The following is a 26,097-nucleotide window of genomic DNA, read 5'->3' on the forward strand; positions in this document are numbered from 1 at the left end:
CAAACGCAGGAAAGGAAAGTATTTCATTTCCCAATGCCCACTTTCCGGGAAACAAACATGGCCTAGTACGTACTACAAACTTATGTTCGCTACTTTGAGTATTTTCAGAAAAATACTATGAAACACTAAGTTTAAAACACTATGAAAATTGTATGCACACATTCCTAGCAATGTAATGGGAAAGCTAGGTCCTCTTTTTTTTTTTTTGATTTTGTATTAGATTTTCTCTTATTCTCTAAAATTTTATTTTAAGAAAATCTTCACACACTGAATTCTTCCACGGAAAGAGTCTTGAAAATTGAAACAAAAATAAATTCTTCACAAATGACTCGGTTCCCGCGCCGTAGTAGTACCCGTCCAAAATCAAGTATTTATTAATAAAAATCATAATTGCATCATAATTACAGCGGAGTCCCTCTTCGTTTTTTCCCGCGGTACCTGGTAGCAGTAGAGTGCCAGAGCTTCACTTCCATGGCTTCTCCTCCTTCCTCTACTCAAACCCTCGGCGACAGATCTCATTTCAAGCCAACCGTAAGTACTATCTCTGCTTCCCCACTAACAATTTCGCATCTTTTTCATCTCTACATAATCCATTTTTGATTCGCTTTCCTTGCTTTCAATTTCGGAAGGTAACTCTCTCCGATTGGTGGTTGGTCAAATCCGAAGAGAACGACGAAAAAAGGAGACTTGCCGTCGCCGGTGTTTCTTCCGCCCCGTGAGTCAAATTCCCCTAATTTCTGTTCTAGGGTTTGAGTCGCCCGTACTGTTTGCGATGGTTAATTTTAGGGATTTGATTGCAAATTCGTTCAATTTCAGGCAAGAGATTCCCCGGAGAGTGTTTTACTCTGCGCCCATCAGTAAAAAATACGATGTGTTCACACTAGAGACTACTGATGGAGTGTGCATTATTCTTGATGGGATTATTAACAAGCAGCAGACTATTGCAAATGGGTTTCCTGATGAGGTACTAAAGAACTCATCTTTTTAATTTTGTTTTACTTTACATGTGAGTTTTGAATTTCGGGTTTGTTGGGTATGTTGAGGAATCGGATTGTATTTAGGCTTTTGAGTTTTAACAGTGAAGAAGTGTCAACTGAGTTGAATGACCATGGATAAAGATGAAGATTTAGGAGATTGTAAGTTCATCTTTTAGGATTGTGGTCAAGTAGTTGTTGATTCATTTTGGGCCGAGAAATTTGGTTGATGCTTGGTTTATCCAAAAGGCAAAGCAAAGGCATCATAACGAGTATAGGCGAGCAGATTCTAGTCATTATTACTGCATGTTTTCCTGAGTTACAAAGTTGAACTTGCATCTTGTTTTATGTAATATGTGTTGACCTTTGCAAATTGATGTTTGCCTTTGACCTTAAACAGGTTGCCAGGCGTTTTCAATTAGGCTTTTATGCAGGCTGGGAAAAAGGTGTTGCAGAGTTCTTGGGAGGAGACTCTAACACTACTGGTGTTTCTGAAAGAATATCTGATTTGGGTTCAGAAGGTATACATGGTGATGCTACTTTTAATGTGTAATGTTTTTGTTCATGCCTAGAATTTCGTAAACTAACTAATCATCATCATTTTGAATCTTTTCAAAACTGCAGGAAAAAAGAATTCCAGTCCAACTTCTGTGCATTTTTCTCAAGAAGAAACTCGAACTCCTTATGAGCATATTGGATCAACTTATTTTCAGTGGATTGGTAGATCAAGGAGTCCGGAAGGCAATCAGAAGAACCCAATGTCCGGATGTTCTATGAAGCATAAAAGTACTAAGATGCTTCCTTCATCAGATGCCTTTGAGAGTGTAGGAGGAGCAACAGGTGCAGCTGTTCAGTCAGGGGGGGAAATGAAAGAATCGGAGAGATGTCCAAGCAATTCTGCACGCAGAGTGACTAGATTTTTTTCAGAGTTTTTAAGGAGCAAATGGACGAACCACCAAATGGTTGACAATGGTTTGAACTCTGAAAAAAAGACAACGGACTCTCTTCTAACAGTCTCTGAAACTGTGAACAACTCTCAACAAAATGGTAAATGTGAAGTTGGAGGGAAAGGTGTGTCCCATCCCTTAAATTCTGCCTAGGATTTTGTAGAACTAGTTCTCTAAAAAGTCATTTTGAAGTATTTTTCTCTTTCTGTGGAGTGGCTGCAGGCGTGAAAAGTTCCAGTCCAACTTCTGTGCATCTTTCTCTAGAGGACGATTCACACGAGCAAGTCTCTTGTGAAGACATGTGTGATGCTGAATTTCCAAAACGGTTGTCTTCGAAGCTGTCCTTGAATAGCTCCATTGACGACTCAAAAATTGATGAGTTGGTTAACTATGCCACTGAGGAGGAAACAGAAAGAGAGGATTTTGGATCAACTGGTTTGCAGTGTATTGGGATACCGAAGACTCTAGAAGAAAATGAGAAAGGCCCAGTATCCGGATGCTCAATCAAGCATAATCATACAGAAATTAGTCCTTCAATAGATGTAGGTGTAGTAGCGTCAGGTGTAACCATTCCGTCTGCGGGGGAAATTGATATATCAAATATATATCCGAGAAATTCTGGAGGCAGAGTGTCCGGAGATTTGTCAATAATTACAAGGAGCAAAGGTAAGACGAAGCAAATTGTTGGCAACGGATTGAACTCTGAACAAAATACCATGGACTCTGTACCCGCAGTTGAAACAGTGAGCAGTGATTCAACAAATGTGGATTCTGAAGTAGGAGGGAGACATATGTTTGAATCTTTTCTCTCTTATTGTGAAATGGCTGAAGATGTACTAAATTCTAGTCTAACTCCTGTGCATTTTCCTCACGAAACTCCTAACGAGAAGGTCCATTGTGAAGATAGGCTTGATATTGAATATCCAAAACAGATTTCTACAAACCTGTCCTCAAATAGCACCATTGATGACTCAAAAATTGATGATCTGATGAACCGTGCTGCTGAAGTGGAATTGGACGCAGAGAATATTGGATTAACTGAATTTCAGTCTGTTGGGAGACCACAGGCTCGAGAAGAAAATGAGAAGAATCCAGCATCTGAGCCTGAAGTGGAATTGGATGCGGAGAATATTGGATTAACTGAGTTTCAGTCTGTTGGAAGACCAGAGACTCGAGAAGAAAATGAGAAGAGTCCAGCATCTGAGCCTGCGTCAGAAGCCCTTGAGATCCTAGATGGAGCAGTCGATGCAAATGCTCAGTCAGGTGGAAAAATGGATATATCAGAGAGATCCCCAAGCAAGTCTGCAGGCAGAGTGTCGCAACTGTTCTCAGGAATTATTAGGACAAAAGAGAAGAAGAAGCAAACGGTTAGCAATGGATTGAACTCTGAAACAAATACAATAGATTCTGTTCCAGCAGTTTCTGGCAGTGTGAGCAACCTGTTACAAAGTGATTGTTTTGAAACAGTAGGGAATGGGATGCCCCGTCCTTCAGATTCTGAACTTCAAGAACCAGTGGATGTGAATGTGGTAAGGAAACTAGATTTTGATTTTGTAGAAGATGATATGGAGCAGACTTCCAATGCAAAAGAGGGACAGGATTTTGGAAATGTTACAGCTCAAGGTAGTGTGCATTCTGGGTACACATTTATAAGCTTGTTCATCTAACCTTGCCTGAGAAAATCAAACTAATGAGTTGAATGTTGCAGTTGGAGAAGGAGAAAGTGGTGCTAAAGAAGAAAACAAATCCAGGAAGAGAAACATGAGACAAGTAACCGTTGATACACAAGTAAGCTAGTTATAGTAAATTCAAGCTGATTGTTTTTCAACTCTGGCCGTTTGAAGTAACTGTTCGTCTGTCTCGTGCTTGTCACATTTGGTGTTTTGTTTTATTATTGTTTTTCTCTTTGTTAGCAAATTCATTTCATTCCGGAAGTGAACAAGAAAAAAAAGGTGGGGGTGAACAAGAAAAAGAACTCAACTCCTTCCACACTGGAGGTGAAGAAGAAAAAAGATGGAACTCCAGAGGTGATCAAGAGAAGGAAGGTATCTTCTTCCACTTTGGAGGTGAGCAAGAAAAAAAAGTTAACCCCTTTGACCCTAGAGGTGAACAACAAAAAAGAGGCATCTCTTTCCATTCCAAAGGTGAACACAAAGAAAAGAAAGGTATCTTCTTTGGACGGAAGCAAGAAAAGAATGTCAAGTCCTCCGACTCTGGAGGTGAACAGTAAAAAAGCGGTATCTCTTTCCACTTCGAAGGTAAACACAAAGAAAAGAAAGATATCTCCTTCCACATTGGAGGTGAGCAAGAAAAATAAGTCGAGTCCTTCGACTCTGGAGGTGAATAAGAAAAAAGAGGCATCTCTTTCCACTCCGAAGGTGAACACGAAGACGTCTATTATTTCTCCAGAATCTATGAGTGCCGGACGGTCAAGATCAGGTGAGTGGGCTTCACACACCCGATATGATGATTTGTCTTACATACAGATACACGAGGTCTACTTTGTTTTCTTTACTATTTTGTGTTGGTTTGGCTACTTGTTTAGCTGAATGAAAATGGGGTGTAAGTCGGCCCAACATGGTAGCCATATTTTCAATGGCTCAATATATGAGGGGACATCTGGATGTTAAAATGAATGGTTTGTAGCATTTAAAACATGTCTATCTGTATTTTTACACCATTTAAATGGGATTAAACAAATTGAGATTGTAAGATTTGACAGAAACTGAAACATCAACGTGCAGTATGTGCTGTTCTCTTTCATTGGTTTTTAGGTGCTCAATTAATTGTTTATGTTGTAGGAAGACTGCAGCTACCTCCCTTGGAATTCTGGCGCAATCAGTCAGCAGTTTATGACAAGGTTTCTTTGCTATCTATTTTCTTCCCTTGTGTGTGTGTGTGTGGTTTGATGACTTTTAACTCTTTAGCTTTAGCCTTTGTGACACATTGACTCGCTATCTCTGATGGTATGTTCAGGATCATGGAGTTATTGGGATTCAGGAAGAGCTACCTAGAGTAACAGCGTCAAGAGGTTTGTCTCTTATAAACTGTATTGAACTGGTTGCTTCCCTTTACCCCTTTATATGAATGAGAATGTGCTTGGTAGATTTATACTACCCATTATCTGCATCACTGCAAAATTGGGATCTTAAAGCCATTATAACTTGATGCTTATGATCCTAAGTTACTTGCGTTGACTACTTGTGTCCTTTATCTATTGATGAATTTTCTGCTTGTTTTTGGTTATGGCAATACCTGCTGATGATGATATGTTTCACTTGTTGTTAGGCAGTAGATCTGAGCCTCAGAAAAGAAAAGCCAATAGAGATTGATTTCTTGGCAAATCTCTAGACTTGTTTCTTACCTTGAGTAGGTGTAATATTCAATATAAGCTGACTGTTGTATCAGTTAAAGTTCATTTTACTATGACCAGCATCACCAATAGACTTCCACACAATTTTCAGGGTGGCATAAGAATCTCAAGGACTTGTGTATAATGAAAGCTCAGGGCACATAGCACCACTCTTGAGGGGATGTTCACAGCAGAGGGAGATATGGAATGTATATTTGTATAAGTTTAACAAAGGAAAGCTGAAGTTTCTTTTGTATATTCTTTAGTTCTCGAATAGGTTTTTGCTAGGAGGTTTAACAAATTGTACCGAAGTGTAAACATAGTGCAGGATGAATAGAACTTGGGTTGTTCCCCTGAACCTTGATATCTAATTGTTTTTGTGAGTGCTAACCTCATTATTTCAAAAGCTCAGGGTTGAGCAACTTGAAAGTTTTAACCATTTACTTTTGTATAAAGGTTACCTTAAAGAGTTTTTTTATCACCAAACAATGTTTAAACCGTTTTGCACTGGAGAAAATGATATTTAACTTTAAAAAATAATCAAAATGATACTTAAATTTTTAAAAATAAATTAACTTGATACATCAACTTAGTTTCCGTCAATTCTCTGTTAAATTTGATCACTTGTGACGTCACAAATTTTCTGGGGTTAAAATAGTATTTTCACACCAAAATTAGGTTTTAAGAGTCGGGCAATCAACAATAAAGAATAAATAAGCTTGGATAGTTAGGCTGTAGATGCCTAGATGCATTATACTGAGGGTGGTTCTAGTTGGACCTCTAAATTTAATATTTGGACTTCTAACTTTTTTCAATTTTGTCAAATCATATGAAAAGACAAATAATGACAAAGTGAGAAAAATGAAAAAAAAAATTACTCTTCTTACCTCCCCAAATATAACATTCAATTAAATTATTGTTTTCTTTTTCCGGAATTTCCTTATATTGCCATATAGTTTTATAATTTATCTAAAACAATTAAGTAAAAATAATAATTTTTATACATGGCCAATCATTTAATACAAAAGGGTTTAGAAATCAATTGAGAGAAATTGGAATTATACAATTGCTTTAAAAGTGGAAAAGGACAGCATGAAAACCCTTGAGAGCGAAAGCTCTCGCTACCCTAGCGCCGCCAACGACAGAGATGCCCCTATAAGCGATTTGTATTGCTGATTCAATGAAATTTCCCTTTAAAAAAAAATAAAATCATTTAATACAAAAATAAATTCAAAATAATATGATTTGAAATTTTCTTAACCTAAATTAATTGAATATTATGATATAGTTATTACTAAATCTCCTAACCCAAAACCCTTAAAATCATTCTTTTAGCAAATTCAAAGGGATTCTAGTAACATATGCAAGATCAATAACCAACCCTTCGATTAATTTCGGTGAAAATAAATTCAAAACAATATGATTTGAAATTTTCTTAAACTAAATTAATTGAATATTATAATATAGCTATTCTAAATCTTCTAACCCAGAACGCTAGAAATCCTTCTTTTAGCAAATTCAAAGGGATTCTTTGATTAATTTCGGTGAAGGAAAGACATACTCATAAGAGAGCAATATCATATGATTTTGATTCATTCTTCTTCTCGTGGTTAAACATAGAGATAAAAAGTAGAGTAACAGATTATTGTATCTCATGTTCAAGGGTGTTTTGGAAAAAATAAGGAGGTCTACTTAGCTTTTCAAGTATTCTGAAAAGTAAATTAGAGGTATATTAAGTATAGGATGTCCAAATAGCAAATTTGGAGGTATAACTAGAATCACCCATATACTGATTGCAAAAGAACGAGGACATAAAAAGAGAAAGAGAACTTTTCAAAAAAAAAAAAAAAAAAAGAGAAAGATAAATAATTAGAGGATAATATTGTCATTTTCAACTAAAAATTGAGTGAAAGTTTGTATATATCCTTAGTTTTAATGGAGATGTGACAGAAAATGGACGGAAATGTGAAGTTGATTAATTTTTATAAATCTATGTACCTCTTTGATCATTTTTAAAAATTGAGTATTATTTTGTCCGATGTAATAAAATTTTAACCCTGATAGTGATAAAAACCCTACCTTAAATTACCATGACGAAAACTATAAACATCTTAAGCTGTTAATTTTGTTTCATTGGATTTAGGTGGGTCATATAAACAATCATGAAATTTTTGATGGAACATGGGGACCAACAGTGACGAATTCTTTTATTTCAATTCAAACGTCAAAACTAGATGCTTTTGACTATGCTTTGTGGCTTCTCCAAAGTCTACTTACTAATACCACTCCGCAAATTTAGGGGGGTGTATTCAATTAAGAGTCTACAAGATTTTTTTGTATTTTAAAAGTCTGAGGGTATTCAACTGAGATTTTGAATAGTCCTTTAAAATCTGGATGTATTCAATTAAGATTTAAAATTATCCATTCAAATCTGCTGATATTCAAAAGTATATTGATTTTTAAGGATTTCATTAAATGCTGGATTTTAGATGATTTTATAGTGCTTTTTATACATATCAAAACTAAAAAACAATCCAACCACTTCCCAAAATATTTTGATGGATTCTTTCTCACTCAAAAAATGAAGAACCTCTTGTCTTAGACCTATTTTCCCACTATCTTCCTCTGCCTCTGCTCCCATCTAATAATTTTTTATTTTATTTTTATCACCATAGCTCTAGAAGCCTTAATCCTTCTAGCTAATGAAGCTCACTTTCAATGGTATTATTAAGATGATACATACACACATGATTCTTTTGTAAATTAGATATGAAATAAATTATGTCATTAGTTTATTACTTTATTTTTTGTGTAACATTTTGGCTGGTTAGTTTTCTCTTATTATTCATATATCATTATACACAACATAAAAAATGGTATATTGCCATACTTTCTTCTCATTGATATAGCATTATAGTTGGATCCATACATCCATTGCTTAATTAAAGAAGAAGAAAAAAAAATAAACCTACCAAAAACATCATAAGGATTTGTAAAATCTAAACAAATACTAGTGAATCAATCCATTAGAATCAATCAGAGTCCATATAGAATTTAAACAATCCGTGGATTAAGTAAATCCATGGATTCTAAAAACTCAAACAAAGTCTTTTAAAATCTGAATTGAATACACCCTCTAAATACTGTTGATTCTTTTAACCCCTCACATATTTTTGGTACCTGGCTACCCGCAAGGACGTGTGTATCTAACCAACAAGTTACGATATTGTGCAACAATATATCAAGATAATAAGAAAAATAATTGACATTTGTCGATGTACAATTTGAACTAGGAGGTTCAAAATATCATTGCTCGCTGAACACTAGTGAAGAAGATCTCAGTTATGCTTTACTTTATGAGGTGCGACAATTAGTAAGTAATTTTCAGTCATGTAGTGAGAGATAAACTTTGAGAGTTTGTAATAAGGTCGTACATGGTGTGGTAAAGGCCGCTTTATATTTACCTTATGCTACATATTGGTAGGGAATGATGCTTGATTAACTCATTCAAATTCTCGTCAAAAATAAAAGTGATTGAGTTTCGTAATAGAATTTGGTCCTTTTATCATTGCAGGGTTGTGATAAGATTTAATAAGACCATTATAAACTTTTTGATTATAAATTTTATCAATGAATGGAGTCATATATTTTGATAAAAAATAAAAATAAAAATTTGAACTATGTGTCAAAATCAACCTTCTTTTCCATCAACTATGATAGAATCACACATGTAGTTAATTTGGGAATGTTGGAAAATGTAACTTTGTTTTTAAAGGAAATGTTAGTTAACAAATGGAGCAAATTACACGTTAGAAGCAATCTCTACTTAAATGTGTAATCAAACAGATAACTACATTTTCTTCATAGAAATTACAACATATTAATGAAAATTTTATATTTGGACCCCCTACGTTTAATAATCAACACAATTCCACTCGAAGAAGTAATATACGAACAATTTTATTTTCCAACAAAAAATAAATTTTTTAACATATATGAACAATTTGCTTTTTAGAATATTAAAGTTTCTAACCCAAAGTTGTGGCAAGGAGACGTCCGTGTATTTATCAAACGTCCACGTACACAAATCCAACGCTTCACATCTCACTCTACACAAACACAAAAATCGCCAAGTCATCAATCCTCGTGAAACCACAAGCCACAGAACCAACCAATCACGCACAACTTAAACTCACGCCTCGGATCCCCATTCTCACCCGTGGATTCAACAACAAATCGAACGGCACACGCTCTCCCTCCCAAATCTCAGAGCCAGAAAACACAGACCCCCAACTATAAAATCCCACCCGCTCACCACCTCCCTCTCACTCAAAGCATTTCAAAAAATCCAAGATCCGAAATCCGAAGTCGAATCAAAATGTCGGGTCGGGGCAAGGGCGGTAAGGGTTTGGGCAAAGGCGGAGCCAAGCGCCACAGGAAGGTCCTCCGCGACAACATCCAGGGCATCACCAAGCCGGCCATCCGCCGTCTGGCTCGCCGTGGCGGCGTCAAGCGTATCAGTGGCCTCATCTACGAGGAGACACGTGGCGTCCTCAAGATCTTTCTGGAGAACGTCATCCGCGACGCCGTGACGTACACCGAGCACGCCAGGAGGAAGACGGTGACGGCCATGGATGTGGTGTACGCGCTCAAGAGGCAGGGCAGGACTCTCTACGGGTTCGGCGGTTAGGGTTAGGGTTTGGGATTTGGGAAATTTGTAAAGGGAATGGGCCTGATTTCGGTGGTGGTTGGATTAGGGTTTTTTTTTATGAAGTGATTGGAATTCGATGTTGTTTAGGCTGATTTGGAATGAAGAATCTACTTGCTTCTTTTACCTATATTTTTCTTAATTGAATGGTTTGATTTTGGTCTGCAATTTTAATCGTCCAGTTGCCTTTGTTGAAACTCCAATTTGTTGAAGAACAAGGGTATGATAGTGAGGCTATCCAATTTGCAAAACTAGTGTCGTTCACTTTATGGGGTGTTTGATTTGGTGCTATGGATTTGATGTTTTTCTCCCTACCTGATTCTGTTGATCATTTTTCCTGTTTACCTAGAGCGTTTCCAGTGTTTCAGACTCTTTGGACTCTGAAGGGTTTTGTGTTTAATGTTGTGACAGTATTGGGCCTGGCACCGCTGAAGCCTTGTTACATTGTATCTTCCAGAGTTTTAATTTGATATGTCGTCCAAGGTTGTTTGCTTTTCCTTTCTATTGAAAGTCGGCTCAAGTGTTTGGGCCCCCCAAAATCCGTTCCGTCACATGTCCGGATAAAATTAATATATTTTCCTTGTTTTGCTGTCTAGGTAGGGGTTGTCAATAGGTCGTGTCGGGTCAAGATATTTATCGTGTTATGGGAGACAAACTCAAACCTAACTCATTTAATAATCGTGTCAAAAATTTAAATCTAAACCTAACTTGTTTATTAAATTAGTTACCCGTTTCTAAACCATTTAATAAATAGGTCGTGTCGTGTTAGATAAAATGACCCATTAACATTGTGACTCATTTAACTAAAAAAATGCATGACTTAATTAAATTCACTAAAACTCCACAAGATAAAGAGTATAAATAATTATATATAATTCATGAATAATCATCCAAGTTGTCCAATCCTAGAATCAAATACTCTGAGCTTCTAATATTACTAGAAAAAATATAGCATAATCCATTAATCCATAATTAAATTTGAAGTTTAAAATTGAATGTAGAGCATCAATCAAATCCTAACTTCCAAAGTCTTCTTCACTTTATTCAAAAAGAAAAGCAAGTGATTACCACCTACAATTGGAAGAAAATCAAAATCAGTAGATTAAACTAGCATCAAACTCATACAAAACGTAATTAGGACACTAAAAGAAAGATCTACTTCCTCACAGTAAAAGAGTAAAAAAATGCTGCACAAGTAATTAACGTCACTTACCAAGAAAAAATGGTCACATGCTAATGAGTTTGGCATTATTTCTCTTAGCTTGGATGAGCAGCAGATGGATATGCTATATACTAATATACCTTTGCAGTTTGCAGAGAATCAATATAGAAGAAAATTTGATGCAGATGACCCGTGAGTGTTAGGGTTTGTGTGTTGATACAAGACCCAAACAAGAGAATTTATAGTGTTAACGGTAACCCTAGCTTAAAGTGAGAAAAAGACTTATTCAACCTTTATATGCATATATTATTATTTGGACTTTTAAATGGGTCGTTTATGTGGTTATATATATAATATAACCGAACTCATTTAATAAACGAGTTATATGGGTTCACTTTGTGTTGGCGGGTTAACCCGTTTATTAAATAGGTCATGACGGGTTGACCCGCCGCTGACCCGCTTTTTAATCATGCGGGTTCAACCCGCTTTATTTCTTGCGGGTTTCGAGTCGTGTTGGCAGGTCGGGTCGGAATTGACAGCCTTATGTCTAGGGCCAGTCACAAGATTTTGGTTGTGATCCATGAGTTGAGACTATTGTTTTTGATCTTTAAAATGGTGGCTGAGCAAGCTATCACTCTGGGTCGTGAGACAGTTTTTTCAATATCATCCCCATACGCCTGTCTGTCGATTGGGACCCACCCAAAGAGACAAGTGTTTTGCCCTCCTTGCTAAGTAGTCCCATCACCATGGGTCGAGACTCGAGAGCAACTTGAGTATAGTCCATTCTCAAAGGATGTTTTTCATAGGGTGAAATTCGAACCAGTGACCTCTTATGACCAAGGGAAGCTCTGTAGCGTTCGTCTCATTTGCAGGCTGCAGTTTAGCATGCTTCCACTAGATTAACCCAACATAAAAAATGCACTAAAATAACCCTGAATTATTAAAAAGTTTTATTACTCATGAAAATTGTTAGGAATAATAGTCAAATTACAAAAAAGAAAAAGAAAAAAACAATAATAATAATAATAATAAAATTGTGAAAGTGGGATAAAGTACATGAAAAAACCACAAACTTATATAAAAAACCTGCCAACTCATGTGAAAAACTTCAATCCCCGTTTATTTATTTATTATTATTATTTTTTTTTAAATTATCAGATAGTGTAGAGGGCATCTCTAGTATAAAATAGAGAGAAATTGTGTAATGACTAGCGAAAATAACTCTTTAACTATTTATCTAAATTTTAACTGAAAAATAACTAATTGTTCAAGTAAAACTCTAATTTGTGTTTGACCCAAACTCTAGATCACTTGACCTAGTGGTAATAGAGTTAAATGATAAGGATCTAAATTCCTATTAAATGTACGATTACTTTCCTTGTATGATTGAGATTCTATGCATTGTAATCTTCTATATAAAGATGCCCCTATTATCAATGAGAATACATAGCGAATTTCTCTCAATTTCTGATTCTCTAAAACACGTTATCAGCACGAAGCCTTAACCCTGAAACCCTAAATTCATAGCCTTCAAATCCCAGGAACCACCGCCGCCCACCTTGAAGCTTTCTCCTCAAGGAGTCCAGAACTGAAGGCGCTGCCCCAAAAACTGGCCGGAATTAACCTGAACCGGTCACCGTAAGAGACCAAAATGGCCTCCCAAGAAGAATCCGAGATCTTCTGCCTGGTTTGCCATCTTCCAGTCCACCTTCCACTGCCATCTTTTGTCAGTAGCTGCATCTCGTCCCTAGATTTCGGGAACCGGATATACCATCACTGGAACCGGCCTGGAAACAACCGAACCGGCCTTCTGAAGATACTGCACCACCAAACCGTTGCCTACTTCAGTTAACCCAGCCCAGCAACCCAAAGCTTCGGCCCAAAAGGAAAGAAAAACCCTAGGCCCAGAAGCACAGCTGGATCTCGGCCCAAAGTCCAAAGCCCAGAAGCCCAACAGCCTGAAGCCCACAAACGTCAGCCCTGCGTCATCAGCCACGCAGGCATCTAGTCAGCGTCCAGTCAGCCTGCCACGTCAGCATCAAAGCGCCACGTTAGCACCTCGGTCAACATCAGTCAACCCTCCGGTCAACCTTTTTCTGGCTACTTTTCAGGCCACTTTCAGGCGACATTTTTTAGGCTAACTTTTCCTGTCAAGATTTCCGGCAATTTTTCGAGGTATTTTTTGGTAAACGTTCCCTTTTTTTTAGAGTTTTTAAATTCAATTTCTCTTCTTTTTCTGGGACTCGCAACCTCCCTTCTTCTACCCCCCTTTCTTTATCACAGGGGAGACCAAATTAAGCCGAACTGTGGGAGTTCGTGCTCACTCCAAGCTTGGAGCTTGTAGAGTTCACAAAACTTAGAGTTCGTTGAGATAAAACGATTGACTGCAAACATCATTGTTTCGATCTAATCCAACCCCTCTTGGAATCGAATTTCTTGGAAGAGACTACATTCGGAAATTCCTAATTTCTTGGAAGCGACTACGCTCAGAAATTTTATTTGTTTTCGTGGTAGCCTTTTTTGCTCCGAAACTAACCCTAATTTCTTGTTCTATTTCAGGATGAGTTACCTGAACAAATATGACTTTGCTCCATTGGGAACAACTGGCTCTGAATATCACAGGTGGGTTCGTGATATCCGCCAGCATCTTAAGGCCAATGGAATCTTGGATAAGATTCTAGAGCCTAGCCAGGACGTGCTAACTGTTGAGCAAGCTCAAGCTTTGGAAGCAAATAGAGCAGCCTTAGAGGAAAATAAGGGGAAAGCCATCATCTTAATGACTCGTCATATGGATGATTAGCTCCAGTACGAGTGTATGAATGAAGAAGACCCCAGAAGGCTATGGGTCTCACTCGAAGATAGATTTGGCAATGTCCGTGACTCCCTGCTTCCTGACCTAGAAGTGAGATGGCATAGCCTCCACTTCTGTGATTTCAAGTCAGTTCTTGACTACTCAGAAACACTTCGCATTAAATCCTTAATGGAATTTTGTGGTAAAGAGATCACAAATGCGATGTTGATTGAGAAGACTCTCTACTTTCCCCTTCTCTGCATTGATGGTTGCTATGAACTATCGAATCGATGTTACTGCAAGACGAATCACAAGGTTTCATGAGTTCATTAGAGTTATGAATGTCGGTGAAAAGCATGACAACATCCTTGTGAAGAACTATAATTCGAGATCCGTGGGAACAGAGCATATTCCGGAATCCAATTATAGTCGCACCCTAAAGAGAGGGCGCCAAGAGCGAAACCCTAATCTTAGGAATACATTTGGACGTTCTGGTCCATATAATCTCTTTACTTAGGAAGGTAATCGCAAAAATAGGGGAACACGGAACCGAAGAGGTAAACATGGAAAGAGAGAGGGAGGCAACGCCTCTAGCCATGTTGGTGAAGCCAGCAACACTAAGAGCCATCTAAATGAAGCTTTCAAAGCGCCTCAATCAATGGACTTTGAGCAAAGAGATGTATGTTCTCGATGTGGAGTGTCTGATCATTGGGCACACATTTGTAGAGCTCGTGAAGAAATTGTCACCATCTACAAAGCATATTGTGAAGCAAGAGAAGCTCACTATATGGAACAAGAAGATCAAGAAGATAACCTAGAGTGAAGGGTTGAAGACTACAAATATGGCTGGGATCAATAAATCGCCAATTCTGTTAAGTCTTTATTTTTCCAAGAGATGTAATAGGCAATTGCCATATATTTTTGTAGTAAATTCCAATGGTTTAGCTTTTCTTCAAAGTAGGCTCACTCAAAGTAAGTGTGATGTCTAGGAAGGTTCTGAGATTAGTGGTACTTAAGCGAGCTTTGCTCCACCGACATCTCTCTACTCACATGGTCACATTTATTTTGGAATTACCGAAAGAAGTTAGACGACTACCATTGTTTTGCATTAGCTATCATTTTGGATTAGATTTTGTTTAGTCAAAGAGACAATGATGTAACTCTGTTGGCTTATGATTAAAATTTTGAGTTCTTTATGACTCCATTTTGATTCTGAGCATAAGACTTTTGTGACTAAATGACACCATTTAAGGACATGGAATAGCGCAAGTTACACTTGCCAAATGACACCTTAATTACTGTCACAGAAACTCTCTATGCTTCTAGGGTGAATCACACCTATGAATAGCCAACGGATTCCATGCGAAAACTCATGTAGAGAACGGAAATGAGTTCCTTTGCAATACCTCTAATGATTGCGAACAAAAGCGCATCTTAGAGAAGTTTATGTATCTCTCTAGTGGACTTTATGTCACTATTCGAGCTATTAAATCCAATAAAGTTATGAGAGAGGATCTCTTGGATTTAGACACATATTGGCTTTGTCACGACAGGATAGGTCATCTTGGTCATAGTATGATGATCCGTCTACTAAAGACTTCACATAGACATCATTTCTTTGGAGCGAAACGAAGCATGAATCAAAAGTTGATTTCTGGACTAAGTGTGACCGACACAGCTGCCTAGGGCACCGCCTCCGTCCACCACCAGCCTGGAGCTGGCACAGTCCCTATCCATGACACCATGGATAGCGTTCATCTTGGTGATGGCGCCCAGGTGATGCTGCAATCACCAACTTGCTTCAAATAGTATTTCAGACGCTTATGCCTAACCAAAATACTGATTGGTTGCTTCTATAGCCTCTCGCTCATTTTATAAAGCTCGTTCCTTAGGGAAATTAGGACTAAGACCGTCCTATGCAAAGGAAATGAACATACTCATTCTGTTCTTACATAGAATCCATGGGGATTATGTGGATTGATTTAACCAACTTGCGAACGCTTAAATATTTCATGATGTTGGTTGACACGCAAACACGCTGGTCACGTGTTGTGCCATTGTCCACCTATAAATGATGCTTATGCTACACTCCTAGCACATATCATATGACAACGGGCTCACTCTACGGATCATCCTATTCAGTCAATTAGATTTGACTATGCTAGAGAGTTTACATCGAAAGACTTTCGATGGATATTGCAATGGGATTGATGTTGGACATCACATTCCCATGTACACATCCAAATGGTCTTGCGAAAATGACTACGATGGTAGTCCGGACATTGGTAATGTGCACAAATCTCCTTATATCCGCTTGGGGTGATGCAATATCTCATGCAGCTATGCTAATTCGTCTACGACCCACCGCCGCTCAATGTACCTCTGCGTTATAGCTAGTGACTGGGTACAAGTATCGTACTTATGCATATTTGAGTGAGGCATTTATGTGCCAATAACGCCGCCACAGTTTTCTATGATGGGTCCTTACAGACGAATGGGCAACTACGTTGGATTTTAGACTCCAACAATGATCCGCCACTTAATGCCCTTCCAAGGCGATCTTATTATCGCTAGATTTGCGGGTTGTCATTTCGATGAGACAGTCTTCCAGTCGTTAGGGGGAGATAAGAACATGGATGTTCAGCAGGAACGACAGGAATTGTCGTGGCCTGTCCCCAATATGTCTCATCTCGATTCCTGTTAAAGTGACGGGATCACACAAATATGCTGCAAACAAGCCTGCAAGGAAGGACATCCTTTCGAGAGGACGTAGCGCCACCCTACACGGAGGTAGGCATGGCGCCAACACCAAAGAAAGTGGTACTCTGGCGTTACAGGTCATGGCCCCAGCTAGGATGCGTGGGAGGCCCGTAGGTTTGAAGGATGCTTTGGCACACTCCAATCCTCTGATCATCGACACTCAAAATCCGTCTCATGAGAATCTTCCGGGTTATGGTTATCGTTGGGGGACTCCTCAACGTCAGAACCTATTCCTGAGAATATAGAGCTCCGTGAAAATTACTCTAGTGTACATGAGACGTGGGATAGAAACTCCATCATGATTGATGATGTAATCGCACATTTCGTTGCTTGTGAGTTTCTTGAGTCCAATGATATCGAACCACGCTCCGTTGATGAATGAATGCCAACGTAGAGAAATCTGGCCTAAATGGAAAGATGCAATCTAGGTTAAGATGGATTCTCTAACGAAGAGGAAGGTTTTCGAGGTAGTGATGCCAACACCTCCTAACATAAAATCTATTAACTAATGGGTATTCCTTAGAAAGCGTGATGAGAAAAAAAATGGCAATCTCGCCTTATGGCGCAAGGCTTCTCACAAAACGCCCTGGAATCGACTACGATGAGACATATTCTCTCATAATGGATGTCATTGCACTCCACTACCATGTCAGTTTGGTAGTTTCCGAATAATTGAACATGCAACTTACAAATGTGGTCACTACGTATCTCTATAGGGATCTAGATACGGAATATACATGAAGGTTCATGTTGAACTTCATTTACCCAAGTCGAGTGGCTCTAGATCACGGAGCGTGTTTACAAAGAGGTTGAAACGCTCGCTAAAATGACTACTTGATTGGGAAGGGATATGTCCACGCATTTCCATAACAAGTTTCGGATTCCATCGCGGTTCTTGTTGGACATGATCTTCATTAGAAGCCCTTAAAGAGTTAAGGGAAACAGCTGAACACTTCAAATCCGAGTTTGAGATGGAGGATTTTGGGAGAACACGATTATGTCTCGGTTTGAAACTTGAGCATCGTGTTGATAGATGTTTAGGCATTTTGACAAGGTCAAACCTTCAAGCACCCCCATGATCATCCTTAGTCTTGATCCTGAAAAGGATCCTCTTCGTCTGAAAGATGATAATGAAGATGTGCTAGAAGCAGAAGTGCCTTACTTGAGTACAATAGGCGCATTATTGTACTTAGCTCAATGCACATGACCGGACATCTCATTTGCAGTGAACTTGTTAGCTAAGGTATAGCTCTGCGCCAACGCGACGCCATTTTGATTGGTGTAAAAGACATCTTTCAGTACTTGAGATGTACGATTGATATGAGCTTGTTCTATCCCTACAGAGAGATGATGGATTCGGACCCATCACACACTAGAAACACCGCCAACGCTGGCTTGCATTCTCTGTCCCCATCCCAAAACGATATAAGTGTTTGGGAAGGTTTTGCTGATGTTGGGTACCTCTCTGACCTACACAAAGGTCGCTCCCAAACTGGTTAAGTGTGCACCATGGGAAAAGACAGTGATATCTTGGAAGTCTACAGAACATACCGTAGTCGCTATATCTTCAAACCATGCAGTGATTATTGCTCTTCATGAAGTGTTCGTGAATGTTATGGATTGAATCTATAATTACGCATGTTCGAGCAAATTGTGGTTTGAAGTCTACCACAAGATGAGCCTACGAGCATTTAGGATAATGTTGTTCGTTTTGAACAAATGAAGTAAGGCTACATCAAAAGCGACAACACCAAGCATAATCAGCAACAACAGACTCTCCTCAAATACCAAAGTGAACTAGGTTCGATCTGAGGATAATGTGGCAGACTTGTTTACTAAGTCATTGCCCAAATCCACGTTCGAGAAACATGTGACGAGAATTGGCTAGCGGAAATTATCTGAACTCCCATGATCGTAGTCATCAGGGGGAGACGCAGACATCAGGAGGAGATGTCTACATGTTTACATCGAAACGTGAAGGGTGTGTTGTGCTCTTTTTCCCCTTCAACCGAGGTTATTTTTTTCCCACTGAGATTTTGTTACTCGACAAGGTTTTTAACGAGGCAACGAGAGAAGCACCGCGTTTGGGCAACACAAGGAGGAGTGTTCAAGTAAAACCCTAATTTGTGTTTGGCCCAAACTCTAGGTTACTTGACCTAGTAGTAATAGGGTTAACTTAGAAGGATCTAGATTCTTATTCAATGTACAATTACTTTCCTTGTATGATAGAGATTTTATGCATTGTAATCCTCTATATAAAAAGACCTCTATTATCAACGAGAATACACAACAAATTTCTCTCAATTTCTGATTCTCCAAAACACTAATATCATTAAAGATGCAATTCAATTCCTTAGTAAATATAGTCAAATCATCACGCATAACTCATATATATATATTAATCAATGAGGAATTGATCTAAGTTAGTACTTCATGACTCATATATCTGAATAAATGAAATCTTTTCGCCGCCTTTTCCTATGCATGTGCATGATGACTCGCTACAAACAATGATCAATCGTTGTGATCAAAACAAGAAAGAAAGACAAAACTTCCATTATTCGAAATCAACTGAATCTTCTAGTATGGACTTCAATTATATTAATTTGTCCAGGTCCCAAAACAAAATCAAATAAAGTAGATCTCTAATTAGCTTGTTTCGTCTTTTCCTCTTATGTTAATAATGTTTCCAATTCGAGTCGATGGCTACTATAAGTTTTTAAGTTTTAACTATTCCTAATTGACGTAACGTGCCAACAAATATACAAAACTATAAGACCTAGCTAGTAAAGTGCACATCATATCATTCTAATGGAGTTTTTTGGTTGGCCGATCGAATAGAAGCTCAGGGACAGATGAACCCTATGCACGTAATTAACGATGATTATCGTTCCTATACACAATTGAAACCTGAATCTATTGTTGTGGGTATATCCTGATTAAATTTTAGGTTGTCTTTTCACAATTTTCTTGTGGCTTTTAATATCTATACGATATCTTTCCACAATTCCACCTGTTCATTATTTTATTCACATTTATTTACTTTGAAACAAAGGAAGTGTTGACCAGCATTGTAAGCCTTGATATAGGGTTAGTCTGAGAGAGTGGCTAAAAAGGTCGGTCTCCGCTATGCAAAATCGTCCTCGTCCTCGTCCGGAGGCGCTCAGACTCGCGGGCGGGCCTCACCGTTGTCGTGAGGTTGGCTGCCGGACGGGTTTTGGATTGCTATTGCTCATGGAGGGCCATCGAATAGGGTGTTGCTTGGGCGTGTCTGATTGTTCTAGCTGGGAGGATGGACGACGGCGGTTGTGCTAACTGATCCAGTGATCGAACCCAGATGACAGTGCCACGAGTCAGGCTCGAGGGCGGCGGGTGGTGCGTTGTCCTGGATCGGGTTTTTTTGGTTTTTCTTCGTCTTGGCATACTTTGAAGAGGCGTGGCTCGTGGGCTTTGTGTCTCAGCGGTGGGATCGCAGCGCAGCCGATTGGGGCTGTGCGGGTAGTGGAGGTGACAATGTGGGGTGGTTGGATTGGGTTAGGTAGGGTGATTGTGGTGGCATGGCCCGTGCAGTGACGTTTTGAGGCGCTGACGGTGCGATCGTGGGGGCGGAACGTGGGAGGCAGGTTGTGGCAGAGTGCGACAGACGGAGAGAGGCTTGTCGTGGCTAGTTCGTACGACAGGGAGGTTGGGCAGGTGGACTTGAACCGGACTGGTCTGTGGGCCTTGGTGGACCTTTTTTGGTGGTTGTCCTCTACTTGGGCTTTGAGTTTTTGGATGGGGTCCTACCCTAGTCCAGTAGAATTTCAATTTGGGCTAGGGTTTAGGCTCTTGGCCCAACTCTTTGTTTTTAGTTTTATCTAAATTCAATAATTTCCTTGTATTAGGAACCTAGATTTCTACCGCCTCCGGCGTAGTACTAAATGAGGATCTCCGCTATCTCTACGATCTGAAATGTATAATGAGTAGGTCTATTCTATGTACTACTATGGATACTACCACTACCTTCTTGTCTGTCTATGTCCTTAAATGACAGCAGAAGAGTATGTAACGGCATATTCTGGTTTGTGATGAATATACTATTTCGCCCTATGGGCTTGATTCAAAAAAAAATTCCACCTGTTCATTATGAATATATGATTTGGACAATGATTAGAGCTTTTTAATGCTTTTTTTTATTCCACTTGTTCTCTCTCTCTCTCTCTCTCTCTCTCTCTCTCACTTTTGAATCAATCGATAAATGATTGTTATATTCATCACAAGCCAGAATAGACCGTTACATACATTTCAGCTGCCATTTAAGAACATAGATAGACAAGAAGATAGTGGTAGTACCCATAGTGGTACATAGAAATAGACCTATCCATTATATAATCAAATACGTAGAAGTAGTGGGAATCCTATTTTAGTACTACTTCAGAGGCGCTAGAGGTACATAGAGTGCAGAGAAATGCATAGCTTCCTAATATAAGAAATTTATTGTAATTAGATAAACTAAAAAACATAGGTTGGGCCTAGGGCAAAACACCCGAGCCCAAATTAAAGCCCAAAAGGGCAGCCCTAAGAGAATGGACCCAGCTCAAGGCCCAACAGAAATGGATGACCCAAGCCCGCTCCACCATCCTAAGCTCCAGCCGCCGACCACGCTGGCAGACCTACAACCGCCGTGACCTCCCCCATGAAACCACGCAGAAACCTAGCCACGCCGCCCCAGCGATCATCCCAGACCAGCAAAATTTCGTCGCCACACCGATCTACCATACACCGCCATAGCCACACCATCACAGGTCCTGGTAAGTCCCTGCCGAAGATGTCCGCCGCCATAGGTCCTGGAAGTTCTTGACGCCCTGCCGTGACCCGGCCATTTCGCTCAAACCTCAAGCCACACCTCACTCATGAGACTACCGAGCCAATGCCGCCCAATATCGGCATGGAGAACCAATGCCGATCTCGAGGGCCACCAGACAAGATGAAAATTGCAAAACCTAGGTGCAGTCCAATTTTTTTGGAGAGAGTGGTTAATTTTTTTTTTTTTTTGATTTGTCAATCATACGGTGTCCTCAAAGACTTCCTAGGCTCATAGACTAATCCGTTCTCGGGAGATCTTGTCAGAACGCTTCCTCCCCCTGGCCACCAAGAATATATTGAGAGTTAACTCCAATAAGCGTCGGCATGATTCGGACTGGGGTGTGGGGGTTCCATACCTGGAGGCTCTTACCAACTCGACCACCTGTAGTGATTGAGTGGTTAATATTAACTTACATCAAAATCAATCCACCTGTTCTCTTGGATAGTTAAGCTCAAATTATTCTTTCCATTTCTAGGTAAACCAATCATGTTTATTAAGTTGGTTTTTTCACAAAACAAAATAAATTAAGGAGATCCATTGAAACTTCTCTTCTGCTCGGTAGGTCATCAGCACTAATTTTTGTTCCCCTTAATCCAAGTAATCAATCGACATTGTTCGAAAAAAAGACTGCTTGTCTAGTACGTAGTTGGCATCTGCTTCGTTGTAATGTGGTTAACTAAAAATGAGCTGAGGTAAAAGAAAACGAGATTCGAACTTTGAATCTATCTTAGAGGAGATTGAAATGCAATTGGTATTAATTATTGCCGATTCTCGAACATCTGCATATATCAATCCTTACATTCTATAAAGAATCTTAGAAAACATTGTGGTCCTTTATAAAGAGCTCTTAATATTTTAGTCATTTTAGTTAAATTTTAGCTGGAAAATGTGAACATGATTGCAGATACTCTTAAAGGTACTAAGAAGCTAACCGGGGAAGGTTCACCTATCTTTGATCAAACAGAACTCATGACGCAGATGATGATTGTGTTTACCAGTCCATTTCAATTAGTGTGAACGTTTAGGAGGCTCGATATATATATATATATATATATATATATAGAATCATTCTCAGGTGCAGATATCCGCACCTAAGAAAAAAGGTGCGGATTTCCATTTTTTCCCCACTTTCCGATCACATTTTCACATGTTAGCCGTTCAGTTTTTAGGTCCTAATGTATAGATCATCTCTACAAAATTTCAGCCAAATTTGTGATCGTTAAGGCATCCAAAACTGCAATTTACACGAACGGTCCGAATCTGCCAAACCGGAACCGTTCGTGTACATTGTTGTAAATTGTAGTTTTGGATGCCTTAACGATCACCAATTTGGCTGAAATTTTGCAGAGGTGATCTATACATTAGGAACTAAAAATTGAACGGTTAAGATGTGAAAATATGATCGGAAAGTAGGTCAAAACTGGAAATTCGCACCAATGAAAAACTGCGGACGTCCGCAGTGGAGAAGGCCTGTATATATATATATATATATATATATCCCTATACTATGCCTCTCTCATTGTTTCAGTCCCTGACATTGTAATTTAATCTGAAAAGTCCCTGACAGTCTAAATTTCCGTCTAATAAGTCCTCACCGTCTAAATAGTCTGTTAACTAGCTGACGCGGCACACAATTAGACGCCACGTCAGCGCCATGCAAGCGAGGTGGATGGTAAAATGTCCACTAGACCCCTGTTCTTCCTTTTTTCTTTCTCTTTAATTTCTTTTCGTCTCTTTTCCTTCTTTTCTTTACACCCAAAATCCACCACCGCCGAACGGAGCCATGTGTTGAGCAAAATCCACCACCACCGAGCTCTCCATCCAAAAACATCCTCTAATTTGCCCAAAACCCTAAGGTCTTCGGATATGGTGATTTGGAGTTGAGGATTTGGATTAAGATTACCCAAATCCAAATTAATCCGTTTGTTACCCAAACCCAGATCCAAATCAATCCAATTCGTACCAGTCGACGTTGGGGTGATTGGCAGAGTTGAAGATGTGGGTGGGCATGACGGTTGCGATGTCATCTTTGAAGGAGCAGCAATTATCGAAGTGGCTGGAGCCATACTCGAAGCTATTACTGGCATATCTTGATGAGGAGATCACCAATCCAGCCTTGCTGTAGATCAGGAACATGAGTTGTTGGTTGGCGGTGGCATCGTTGGTTGGAACGCCGTACGCGCCATTGCTGGAGTTGCAGAATCTATGCTTCTCCATTCACCAACCTCCATCTCGAATCGAGCTAAACCACTTCCATAATTAGAGTCAGCACTTTAATACCCACACACTTCCAAGGCGCCGCCTTTCGATTTAGATCAGAGCCGCCACAAGTGCGATCGCTGGCACGTGTACTACCATAGCTTCTTTGTGTATGCCGGCGTAGTCCAATTGTTCTGGTAAGCTAGCCCTGAAGCCTCTTTCATTATCTGATCGACTTCCAGCCTTGAAATTGGTGGATTTCTGATGTTTAGTTCTTCGATTTGCAATATTTGAATATTGGTTTGGAGGAAACAATGGACTTCAGATTGGAAGGAGAGCTTTTGGTCTTGATTGTTATTAAGCCTTAAGGGAAGGATGACGATCTGAGGAAAATAGCGAGTTCCAGTACGTCGTGGAGTTTTGGCCTCAGAAAAACATTGAAATAGGGTAAGAAACCCAAGCCTTTGAACTGTGAATTTGATTTTGTTGGGAAATTGAGATTATTGAGAATGTTGTTTTGTGGTAGAGATGAATACATGGAGTTTTGGGTTAAGGAAAATTAGCCGAGACTATCACCTAGAAGGGATGAATTGAACTGATTGTGAAGAAGGTAATCAGGTAATGTTTTGATGAAAGATATGGATTTCTACTTGTAGTGGTTATGTTGTATGCCTTGAGATCGAAAGAACTGAACGAGAATGATATGGTAACTGATTGTGTTTAATTATGTTTGAATGGTTGTGCGAGCATTTCAATTTGGAGCTTGATTTTTCTGGTCACGGCCAAGTCTGAGTCTTATTTGATTTTGTTTAAGTATGTTTCGTGCTAGAGTTTCAATAAATGCTTTATTTGTTATTGCTGTAATTAGGGGTTTGGAGTGAAAAATTCAATCAATTTGGACGGAATTTCTCATGAAGAATGGGGGAAAATGTAAGGGGGGTATATTGGACAATGTACACACTACACCAAAAATCTTATCAGACAACGGCAGAAAACCGATGTGGGATTTGGAGTCCCACCGTTGTAGAGTGAGCCGTTGTCTGATAAAAAATCAGACAACGGTGGAACACAGTTGTTTGATTAACACACAGACAATAGGTATGTGTTATAACTGTTGTGTGATAGCTCAGCAGATGGCTCGGCAGATGCCAAGCGCAGCTGCACAGAAGTTGAGGCGCTGTCTTCAGACAACAGTGCCAATTTTAAGCTGTTGTATGTTAAGCGCATCAGACAACATTTTTTTATTTTTTCTGTTGTCTGATTGATCTTCACACTTCAGTTGTTGGACTATATCTGTTGTGTGATTAACTTTAGGACAACAGATTTCAATTGGTTCTGTTGTGTGATTAACTTTTAAGACAACAGAGTTCAATTAATTCTGATGTGTGATTAACGTTTACGATAACAAAGTTCAATTAATTCTGTTGTCTGAGTATAAATCAGAAGACATTGATTCATTAAAAACCGATGTGTGATATGATTGATTACAATGTGTTTTTGTCCCATTTTTGGCTATTCAGACAACAAACAATGATCATTATATCTAATCTGTTGTGTGATCATTTGAACATCCCATTCCTGAATTAGATTGTGCATTCATTTGGTCCATTTACCAAATGAACAGTACTCTATCAAATACAAATATTGCAAACCATCAAATGATTCATATAACCAATACTTTAAACTTCAAAAGCAAAAGGGGTGCATTTCCCAATCATTAAAACCAACATTTTACACAAGAAAAGCATTCTAGTGCATGCCCATCTACTTGGGACATCAAAAATCTGATACACATATATATTGTTCCAAAACATGCCACACATGGTGCCTGACAATGTACCAGCAGAGAAGCACAAAAAAGATGCTTTCCTTATCTAAAATGTACCAGCAACAAGTGCGCTACTTCATGACTCGTGCACATATGTGTTGACAACAAACTTCCCCCACTCATTTCGTACTTGATCAATATCTGCTTGGGTGTATTGGCTGCTGCCTCTCATCTCCAACTGAAATCAGTTTATTATATCAAAAGGATTAGTTAATCATTTTGGTGAATGAGGCATGGACATAATAACAAAGTGCTAGTACTGAGTTTTTTATTCTTCAAACATAACTTCCTTTGCTTTTCTTTCTTCTGATTTCCTTTGCTATTCTCTAATCTCTACTAAGTTTTTGTTCTTGTCACCCAACTGATAACATTGAGCTTTCCTCTAACCTTTCAACTCAAAATCAGCAGCATCTGTCCATATATAGGAAGCAATATATATCTAAGGCAGGACAAGTTGAGCGTGACAAGTTGCTTTTAGAACCTATTTACTAACACATGAAATATTCAAACTAAGATATTGAGTACTGACC

At 39.0% G+C, this 26,097-nt stretch overlaps 2 protein-coding genes across 4 annotated transcripts; both read left to right on the forward strand.

Annotated features, from left to right (window-relative positions):
• Window positions 1-294: 294 nt before the first annotated feature.
• Window positions 295-5,671, forward strand: LOC112193374. Of its 3 annotated transcripts, none has more exons than XM_024333499.2 (12): window positions 295-531; window positions 630-715; window positions 817-964; window positions 1,375-1,495; window positions 1,599-2,045; window positions 2,144-3,544; window positions 3,630-3,709; window positions 3,835-4,360; window positions 4,723-4,781; window positions 4,898-4,952; window positions 5,210-5,294; window positions 5,386-5,671. In XM_024333499.2, the coding sequence occupies exons 1-11, from the start codon at window positions 472-474 to the stop codon at window positions 5,251-5,253; spliced, it is 3,027 nt and encodes a 1,008-aa protein (XP_024189267.1). In that variant the 5' UTR covers window positions 295-471; the 3' UTR covers window positions 5,254-5,294; window positions 5,386-5,671. The 3 variants fall into 3 exon arrangements, with proteins under 3 accessions (XP_024189267.1, XP_024189266.1, XP_024189265.1); XM_024333498.2 differs by having other exon boundaries at window positions 5,210-5,290; XM_024333497.2 differs by lacking the exon at window positions 5,210-5,294 and having other exon boundaries at window positions 296-531.
• Window positions 5,672-9,593: 3,922 nt separating this feature from the next.
• Window positions 9,594-10,184, forward strand: LOC112191355 (histone H4). The gene has a single exon (XM_024330668.2). It carries the CDS (start codon window positions 9,652-9,654, stop codon window positions 9,961-9,963), a length of 312 nt encoding a protein of 103 aa, XP_024186436.1. The 5' UTR covers window positions 9,594-9,651; the 3' UTR covers window positions 9,964-10,184.
• The last annotated feature ends 15,913 nt before the right edge of the window (window positions 10,185-26,097 follow it).

This window comes from Rosa chinensis, chromosome 3, assembly GCF_002994745.2.
Source record: "Rosa chinensis cultivar Old Blush chromosome 3, RchiOBHm-V2, whole genome shotgun sequence".
Lineage (NCBI taxonomy): Eukaryota > Viridiplantae > Streptophyta > Magnoliopsida > Rosales > Rosaceae > Rosa > Rosa chinensis.